Raw genomic sequence first — 10,289 nt, forward strand, 5'->3', positions numbered from 1 at the left:
TTTGGAAGTCTGTGCTTTTGGTCTGGATGAGACGTAACTAGGAACTGTTTGGAGACATGGATGTTGCTTATGTTTGGCAAGAAAGGGAGAGGCATTCAACTCTAAGAACACAGTTCCCACAGTTAAACATGGTGGTGGGAAGCCATCATGCTTGTGGGGCTGTTTTGCAGCCTCAGGCCAGGGAGCCCCTGTTCTGGTGCAAGGCATCATGAACACATTTAAATTATGATTGACATTTTGAGGGATAATAACTGAAAAGGAATCTGCTCTTAGACTCTTTCCCCGCTTAGGTCGTCGCTTGGGTTCTTCCAACAAAGNTATCCATCATTTCCTGGTCTTCTCTAAAGAAGAGGGACCAATGAAAACGTTGTCATTTTGCCGTTGATCAGCATGGAAACATTCATTAGCTAACAATGACATTATTGTTCTATTAATATAAAGTGAGGTCAGGTACTCTTTAACACAGCCGGTAGTTATGTGTACATTTCGAAGCCCATACTTCTTAACTTTTACTTGAGTAAAGAAGTTTAGTCATTACTCCTACTTTTACCAGAGTATTTTTAAACATGATTATCTGTGCTTCTACTTTAGTAAAGGATGTGTGTACTTTTGCCGTCTCTGATAATGTACTAGTAGTAGTGCGGCATAATAGCATACCTTAACTTGTAGCATAAAGAAATATCCAAACCACTTTAAAATAATTTGATCTAATAGGTCCCCTAAATACTCAATTTCCCTCCTTCAGTGCAAACCTAACTATCATAATTCATGTGTGTACTCAAGCCTATAACATTTGTTATCTACGTGTAAGCAGAGACTGATTTATTAAATGAGCCAGCACAAAGAAAAACAGAAGTAAAACGGGGTCAAGGGTGCCTCTTGCCTTGTCTATCTTCCCCTGCTTCCTCTCATTCGGAAGCCTAGAAATGGTGTTTCCAGACCTGTCAACAAAGCTTTCCTAAATCCCACAATGCCCCTGGCTCCCTGAACGGTCCTAAAAAACAAGCGTTTTCTTAAGAGTCCCGAAAGATAAAAACAAAAGGCTGAGATGGATACAATCAAATGCGACTGGACTGACAGTTTTTCCAGGTGTTGTGAGCATGTGTTTTCATGAGGAAGCACACAGTCAAGGACTGAACGTTAAAAATACTGAAGATTTATTTTTCATCAAAAACAGTAAAAGAATATAAAACAAAACAAGATGTTGCTGTAAGAAAAACAGAGGCTGCATGAACACGAAAAGAACACACACATAACACAGCCACTCAAGTGTGATTGCTGATATAATCACGTGTAATCATGAGCTCGCCAGCAGCGATTTATAATCATCATCAAGATGAAATTGTGTCTTTCTAATTCTTCAGCCCAACGACAGCATAGCATCTCGGTGACAGGAGGGGATCAAAGAGTTGCACCAGAGCAGAGAATGATAAATCCTCCTACAGGACACAAAGAACAAAACAATAAGAAACAAAAGAAGATGATAAAAAACACATGGACATCACAACCTTGACTCTCCTCCCAGTTTGCCTCTCTATGATGTTCTCCCAATAAAAGATGTCTCTATTGAATCCCCAGAGAAGAAACATCTGTGCAAATATTGTGTCAGGTGGAGTCCTGTTCATGTGCACAACAAGTGTGTCTTTCTTGATGGCTAGCTCCTAAGTTGTAGGTCATTTTGGAATAGTAGCAAGACCATATGCTACTTATGCAACTACATATTTAGCTGACTTCCTTAATAAGTGAAGCTGGACACAAACAGTGTTTTGCTTGGTGATGAGCTGATTCTAATTGAATTAGTATTGATTTTGTATTGTATTTAGATCTAGCTAGCAGTGGTGATCTTTAGGGTAACTATAGATATATAAAATCTTAGTTATCCTAGCGTGTTTGCATGCTAACATCAGCATACTATAATGCTAAAAAAGGCAATGATTCAAGATTTTTCAAGATTCAAAGCATTATATTATATGTTATTATCATAACATATGCTAACATTGTTCCGGCTTATCAGATACAATGTTAACTATGTTCACATCTCGGTTGTCCTAGCTTGTTAGCATGCTAACTGCAGGTACATTGACCACATAATGGTTGTATTGTTAAAAGGCAAACTAGTGCTTTTGGACCTCAGTGATTACGGTCCTGTTTACATGTTGTAACACGCATTGTTCTGTCCCGAGTTCACTGAAAAAATGTAACAATGACTTTGCTTAAATGTATTATGTAAACAGATAATTGTATTAGGTTAGTTGAAAGCATTAGTATTAAGTTGAACCCTATTATTTTGTATTCAAATGTAATATTATTGCTTTCAAATAACCTAATACAATTATGATTAATGTGTTGCCATAATACATTTATTTAAGTCAACGTTTCAATTTTTTTTCAGTGTTGCAAATTATGGCAGGGTAAAGCAAATAAACAACACAGTGGTGTCATACCCTTGCAAGATATTCCCTATTTTAACATATACTGTTTGGTGCTTTTACTTTTCGGCAGACATCCCGTCACAGTGTTGACTTGCTTAATAAGTGCATCAGTGTTTGACTTTCAACACTTCACCTAGGGCCTGAAGACTTTATGAAAACATACAGAAATATACTGTATGTTTCTGGATAATAATCACGGCTCAGAACTTAACCTGATCAGTGTGTGTTTATATCCTTTAAGGCTGAACATGCTTCAGCACACTTATCATCACATGGATCATATTCACATACATCTATCACCTCCTTTTCCCCCTCTGCTCCTCCTTGGGGGAGATCCCTCAAAGCTGACCAGCGCTTTGTACGTTATATCATTTGATTACATGACCCTAGTAAGGAAGTCCATCTGACACACAGCGATGCATGTAATCACAGGTTCAAAGCTTGTACATATCTCATCACAGTGACTCAGGCTACAGATTAGGATGTTGAGTTTGGCTGCAGATGCACAAGACGTTAAATTGCAAGCTGGCTTTAATTTAGCCGACACCTATATTATTGTCGGTGGAGTTTAATTTAAAAAAAAGTTGAGAGATCTCAGCTGAGATTTCTGCGTCTTCGCTTTCATCATCTGAAGAAGTTTTTAATCCTAATCAAGGGACTGTACGAGCACATTTTAAAGATGATTCCAGATGAACAAAGAGAGTGAGTGAGGAATGTGTGTCCCTACGGTGCTTGTGAAAATCACTGTTCGTTAAATTATGACTCAATGTTACTTGTTTTTATCTAGTTTGTTCAATTTCAATTTGTTTTCTCAGGGTGAGTTTAAAGGTCCCATGACATGGCCATTTCTACTGATCATAATTCCATTGTTGAGGTCTACTAAAATAGATTTACATTGTTCAATTTTCCAAACTCACATTGGTTGCTCACACAGCATCTCTGTATAGTACTGTATGTGTATTCACTCTCTTTCCTAAACGGCTTGTTGGAGCTCCTGCCCCCCCCCCCCCCCCCTTCCCTGTGAGCCCACTGTGCTCTGATTGGTCAGCTCGCCCACTCCGTTCTGATGAGTCCACCACCGTTACAGCGGAACATCAGTGTTTATGTGTTACAATGGCGTTTGTCGCAACCAGAAAATGACACCAGTAATGACAAATAGATGAGAATGCTGCGTGGGGTCTGGGTGCCGTGTTGGCGGGACGTTGCGAGGCTTGCTGCTGCGAGGAGCGGACAGTGTGAGCTGGCTTACTGGTTTGGTTTCCTGGTTGCTGCGTGGGGTCGGCGAGACAGCGAGACACAGCGAAACCCAGCCCAAAACCAGCCAGAGCTCACAAACAGACTCACAGACTCACAGCCTCGCCCGCGTCCCACCGTCTCAGGCTGAGAAATCCGCGGAGCTGCAGCTGAGAAAAGATTGAGTGTGTGTGTGAGAGGAAGTCCATTTGGACCAATCCGCGGACTTAACGTAACGGCTCCGCGAATTGGTCCATTTGGGTATGGTTACGTCAGCATACCCAGGAAGAAAAAAATGGAAAATGAAAAATCTCCAACGAGGCGTTCTGGGGCAGCACAGACAGGTATTTTCTGTGTTAGAGTTTTACTCGCTACAGGGTGTACTTTGAGGGTTTGTGACTCTGCAGACCGTTTACATGCAGAAAAAGCTACATAACACACAAGGGGACGGGTAATAACCGGAAAAGCATGACATGGGACCTTTAGGATTTGAAGTAATAAAACGTGTACAAAATAAAAGATTTCCACTTATGGCTTGGCTATTTCCACTAAATAAAAGCAATTTTGAGATCAAAATAATTGTTATTTTAAACCAGATTTTTTTGGATTTGCTGGAAAGAGTTTTTTTTTTTAAAACAGCATTTTGAAGACACACCTGTTTATTTATTTATTTCCAACCTCCCCTGCCTCTTCTTGGCTTTCAGTATGACTTCCTTTTAGAGTCTTACTCCAGGTTGTGCTTAAGGGGAGTCAAACATGGGAGCAGAGCCGCACCTTTAAAATGAATTCCTATTATTTTTCAATGATTTATGAGAGTGTCCCGACTGAGTTTACCTGTTCTTTCAGGTAGCAGAGGCGGTCAAGGAGAATCAGACCTTCAATACAGGGAGCTAGGGTCACCTTCAACTGCACAGAAACAATGACATGAGATGACTTTGAATATAAATTGGTTGATTTCATTTCACATCAGTGCTTTTGACAAGGTTATAATTCTGTCTGGTACAAAACTGCTTATTTTGATACTCCCAAAATTGAGACTACAAACCCACCATTGCCAGTCTTGCCAGTAGCTGGTGGGCAATCCCCAAAAAACATGTTTTACTGCTTTATGTCATGAAAGAAAATTCGTATGTTGGGTGGCACCACCATTAGTGGCCTCATCTCATCTGAAACCACAGGCTGCTCCCATTCTGTACAATCATCCTCGCAGACTACAATGATCTCACTTAATGCTTCTTGGCATTATTCATCCTATTTCACAAGACTAACAGATTTCCGTGCCTACCAGTCCAGTTAAAATGTTATCGATGACTTACCAAATTAAAAGCATGCATTTCGCCCATTCGCGGTTTGTATGTGTCGTGGTAATCCTGGATGTCCCTGTCTGAGAGCTGTGAGAAAGAGAGTATTATGCAAGTGAGTCAGAATATAAGGGCATATAAAAAGGGGAATAAAAGTGAGACATGTAGGGAACATTTGAAAAGGAGTTAAAGTAGGAGAGAAAGAGGTTTATGACTTTTGGAGTTGTATGTGACGGCGCACAGACAGAAATACATCATCCTTATTCCCATGGATACGCAGCTCTGCCAGATGAGCTCAACATCCTGGTTTCTGGCAACATCTTAATCCCACCACCTGTGTAGTTCCTTAAGTTTACACAATTGATATGAATATATATAAATTGATGGGTAAACACCAATGAGGAAATATATTCTCTGTATCCGGCCAAAATATGGAACATTTCCCCCGGAGTGCATTGTTTTTCCACAACTTGTTTCTAGAAGGTGTTGTAAGACAAAAATATTTTTGTCCTGACCTTTGATTCATCCAATTCCAGTCTGAGTAGAGCTCGGTGAACATAGTCCACGAAGGACTTCGCCTTGGAGTAGACATTCCCAACTCGCTTTTCACTGCAGAGCAAACAAGTCATACATTTACCATTTATCAGTCCCTGAACGTCTCAGTGAAGTAAACAACTTCCACTCCTTTACTCACATGTCGTTTGCATTTTTTTTTCTTTTAAATCAAATTTTAGCAATCAGAATTTAACACTTCTTAAAGGAGTGAACAGTGATGAATAAGCGCTCTTAGAGAAAAGTCATGGATATTCCATCCTGATCTGATCTAGTCATTACACTGAAGGTCACTGAGCACATTCGATAAAGGTTAAGTGGAATCTGCGAGATACTGCTTTAGTTCACTTCAAGAGGACAAGAGGACAAGGATAAGAGGACAGCATGATCATAATCCGTCAACAAATTCAACTAAAATGCCTGAAAATAAGGAATCAAAATAAAACGACCCGACAACTAACGATGTTTGTAAAAGGTACGATATTACCAGAAAAATATATATTTTATAAAATATAAAAGCCTTGAAAGGGTGCAATTCATGTTTTTTACATTATCGAATAATGTGCTCATTTTCCTTATTAGGTCTTCAGTCTATAAAATATAAAGAAGTGATCCTTTATGGTTGGTTTAAAACCTTAAAAACACCAAGAAGAAACATTCCCTTTTTGGTTCAGAGAAAATAAAAAATAAATCTGTGACGTACTTAATACTTTTCCTTTGGTCTGTTACAATTTGAACAATCTCCTGTTTATTTTAGCTGTATGAGTTTAAAACAACCCTAATTAACTAAACTATGTGGACACTGTGAAATAATACCCATAAAATGTTTAATAGCTTTACACTTGCTGTCATTTTTCATATGAAAGTGATGCAGATGTAAACCGTTGTTACCTTTTGAAGGAGCTGTAGTGATCCCTCAGAATAACATGAAGGACGGCTCGGTAAAACAGAGACTCCATCTGAATCTGCACACAAGATCAAAGATAACTTGATTCAACATCATGCAGTTTACTTTAAATTCCCCTTGCGATTCACTCAGTGTGTGTATGAACAGTTGATAAATACTCCTGACACTTTCCAAGCCTGATGCAAGACTAGCAGACAATCAAGTCAGATTCAGACCCCAGTTCCAACAAGAAATCAATCTAGTGATTGCATTAATATTTATAAACATTCCATATTAATGGCTGGTGGTATCATGTAGCACGCGTTTTGCCCCGAGCTCCATTTGAAATAAACACACTGCAGTCAATCACGGACTTAAAACAATAGCAGAATCAATGTGCTGATTGTTTTAGATCATTGTGAAGATTACACAGTCACAGAGTGATTGCTAACACCCATATTTGATATTTTAAATAATGTGATGGATTTGTTTTGATGGGTGGGGAGTGAGAATAGAAAGAGATTTGAGCCTCATTGTTGTGCGATGATGACTTTTATTTTATATTTAATAAATATGGATGTCCTACTTACCCCTTGGCCGAGTGAAACTCTTTCGAGGGCCTGTTTTTGGAGAAAATTGTGAAGCGTTAAAACAAAAATATTTATTGGGAAAAACTGAGCTATAGCCACAGTAATAAAAAGTAAAAAAACACGAATCCACAAGCCTTACAGTGACTAAAAAGACTGTCTGGAGATCACATGTTTCTCTAGGAAAGCTGCTGCTGTGCACATTTTTTGTGCTGTCATCAAAACTCACCAAACACGCTGACATCCTGGCGTTTCTGCCGCAGAACCAGGAGCCTTGGCGGAGGTACTGACTCAGAGGGAAGCCACACACACCGTGCAAACACTCTGGGAGGGAACACACAGAGATAATAGCACTGAAATGACATATCAGCTTATCAAACAACAGCAATCAGTGGGTTTGAATTTTAAATATTTGCCTGGCTACTGAAAAAGAGAGCAGGAGTAGGAAAAACATTAATTCATAAAGACTTCTATCCTTTTCTTTCACTGTGACTGTCTTAAAGGGCTCTAAACTGGATTCAAAACTATTGAGGTTTTTAACTTGTGTATGTGTCAAAAAGGCGCTTAAAAGGAAATGTTCTTGCACAGAGGTAAATGAAAAAGGAGATTGATACCACTTTCATATTTTGTCGGTGTAATCTGAAGCTGCTGGTAGCCAGGAAACAGTTAGCGTAGCCTAACATAACGTTTGGAACAACAGGGGAAACGGTTAGCTAAATTCACCAGGCTAGCTGTTTTCCCTTATATTTTTCGTGCTAGGCTACGCTAACTGTCTCCTGGCTAATGTTTTTCCCAGAATCTCAAGCTTCTTCTTTAATATGCTTAAAGTGTACTATGGTTAGAACCTCTATAGGATAAAACTCATCTCTCCTTTAAAAAACTTTAAAAGTTTGAACACCTAAATGTGGTTGTAAGGAGCAAATGTGAAGCACCTTTCTAACCATAGCAGAGCTGAAGGCACGCGCGCACACACACACACACACACACACACACACACACACACACACACACACACACACTCCCTTTGGGAGGGTACTGGGTGTGACTTCTTGACAGCCAGCCATCCTTTTCATGTCATTTCTAAAGGGGTCAGTGGCTGAGGCCAAGGCGCAGTGAATCCAGAGGGACACGGTCAAAGGAAGCAGTAATAACATGTGCAGCTGCTAGCAAACAGCCTGGGATACCCTAAGTAACATGTTAGCAATCAAGTTAGCTTCCCTTCTGCAGCGGCACATGGCCTGCAGACACAGAGTTGACCCTCGGAGGCAATTAAAGTGGACAGGCCTTTCCTCCTGCTGATTACAGTACGTACACAGAGATGTTTATAGAAGCTGGTCTCGTGTTCACATCTGAAGTGGCCACATACATGCAACCCCATTTAAAAAGGCAAATATTTCTGAAGTCCTTGTGTTCGATTGTACACTTTGTGTAGAGACATTCTGGTTCCAGACCGGAGACGCCTGAATGTGCTTAAGATGTTGATGTCAACAGAATGATCTTTGGAGTCCTGATTCCACATAAGGTATTAAACAAGGATGATGCATTTAAGGATTATACCATGGGTGGGTTCGGGGGGGTGCAACAAGGGCCAACAAGGGCCAGTGCCCCTATAATACTGAGCTTGGACCCCCCTGTGGCTCCCCTCCAAAAGAAATAATTATGATAATGCATTTCTGATAGTTATAATAAAATAAAATGTAACTTAGACATTGACTAAAGTTCTCTTAAAAAACCCCCCACAAATGATTGTATTTATTGTTTTTCTTTGGGCTCTGACTTTATACTTAATCACGATTCGTACCGTAACATGGCAATTTTGTCTTTGTAGCGCGTTAAATGTGCTCCTCTCGTAAAATAACTGGCCCCAGCGCGGCCCCCCCAGTAAAATTGGTCTAGAACAGCGACTTGATGATACCAAAGTGAGTAGATCACATAACTGTAGCTTTCTATAATGAAGCTTTTCAGCTCTGCAGCTCTTTTTGAGAGTGAGGTAGCCACCACAGGAGCTGGCCAGCATCCCAGACTGCACTGTAAGGGGAGAGAAAGTGTGTGTCGGTGTGATTGCCATTTGTTCACTTCTTTAAAGCATAAAGCCGTAACTTGAGAAACGAGCATGGATGGGAGTGTTTTCAATCAGCTGTCGTGATATCATTTTCCGCTGGCTCTTGGCTGAAGCTGCGTCGGGCCGAGATGACGTGAGGATCGAAGGTCACGCCGTTAACAAGAGATGACGGGACACCGTATCCACTGTAGTGACGGCTCTCCCTAAGGATTTACAGAGGCTGCAGTCACAGCATGAGGACACATGTAGACAATTTCATACCCCGTTAAACTCAGCGGTGAAAAAGCGAGGATGACATCAATGTATGGTCCTGTGTTTTTTCACCTGAATTAACCTCAGGTGTAGAGGATGACATACCATCTCCTCAGTTTGAAAGGCTAGTTAAATAACTAAGAGTATACAACATGCTGGTTTCAGAATAAATCAAAGTAAAAAAAAAAACACATTTTCAGCAGGCATAAACAGCCATCCTTATTACATAAATCCACACTAATGGCTTTAACAGAGCCCAACTCAATCTCCAGAAGTGTAACTTGGCTGAGTCTCCAGGCTCTCAGTGGACTGGACTTGTTTACTATAAAATATGGCTATTAGTGTTTATGTGGGAAGCTAATATTTCCTTTCAGATAGGATCAGAGATATAGAATGAGCTCTGCAGGTGTCTGAGATGGGTTTATGGGACATGTGTGGGAGAAAGAGATAAAAATAGAGAGAAAGGCTGAGATATACGTACAATGGAAACCATATTTTTTAAACACTCCACCATCGTTCCTGTCCCCAAAAAGACAAAAATCACCAGCCTCAACGACTACCGCCCAGTAGCACTCACCTCCATCATCATGAAGTGCTTTGAGCGGTTAGTCAAATCATTGATCACCTCCTCCCTCCCTGGCTCTCTGGACCCCCTGCAGTTTGCCTACAGAGCAAACAGGTCCACAGACTACGCCATAGCCCTCACCATCCACACTGCCCTCTCACACCTGGACCAGAGGAACACATATGTGAGAATGCTGTTCATTGATTACAGTTCAGCATTCAACACCATTGTGCCCTCCAAGCTGGCCATCAAGCTCAGAGACCTCAGGCTCAACAGCGCCCTCTGTGACTGGATCCTGAACTTCCTGACGGGCAGACCCCAGGCAGTGCGGGTGGGAAACATCACATCCTCCACCCGATCCTCAACACCGGAGCCCCTCAAGGCTGCGTGCTCAGCCCTCTCCTCTACTCCCTGTTCAC

General features: G+C 40.8%; 1 protein-coding gene across 1 annotated transcript in view; it reads right to left on the bottom strand.

Moving 5' to 3' along the window:
- Positions 1-1,145: 1,145 nt before the first annotated feature.
- The window catches only part of mettl25 (methyltransferase like 25), a 13,372-nt gene continuing 4,228 nt past the window's right edge, over positions 1,146-10,289 (bottom strand). The window contains exons 4-10 of the mRNA XM_010782415.1: positions 7,221-7,315; positions 6,995-7,024; positions 6,410-6,483; positions 5,482-5,575; positions 4,982-5,056; positions 4,500-4,571; positions 1,146-1,439 (exon numbers count right to left, since the gene is read on the bottom strand). Coding sequence (XP_010780717.1) covers positions 1,353-1,439; positions 4,500-4,571; positions 4,982-5,056; positions 5,482-5,575; positions 6,410-6,483; positions 6,995-7,024; positions 7,221-7,315 — 527 coding nt within the window. The 3' untranslated portion in view covers positions 1,146-1,352. The remainder of the gene's footprint in view (positions 1,440-4,499; positions 4,572-4,981; positions 5,057-5,481; positions 5,576-6,409; positions 6,484-6,994; positions 7,025-7,220; positions 7,316-10,289) is intronic.

The sequence above is a fragment of the Notothenia coriiceps genome, unplaced genomic scaffold (genome assembly GCF_000735185.1).
Source record: "Notothenia coriiceps isolate Sejong01 unplaced genomic scaffold, NC01 NC01_scaffold00024667, whole genome shotgun sequence".
NCBI classification, from domain to species: domain Eukaryota; kingdom Metazoa; phylum Chordata; class Actinopteri; order Perciformes; family Nototheniidae; genus Notothenia; species Notothenia coriiceps.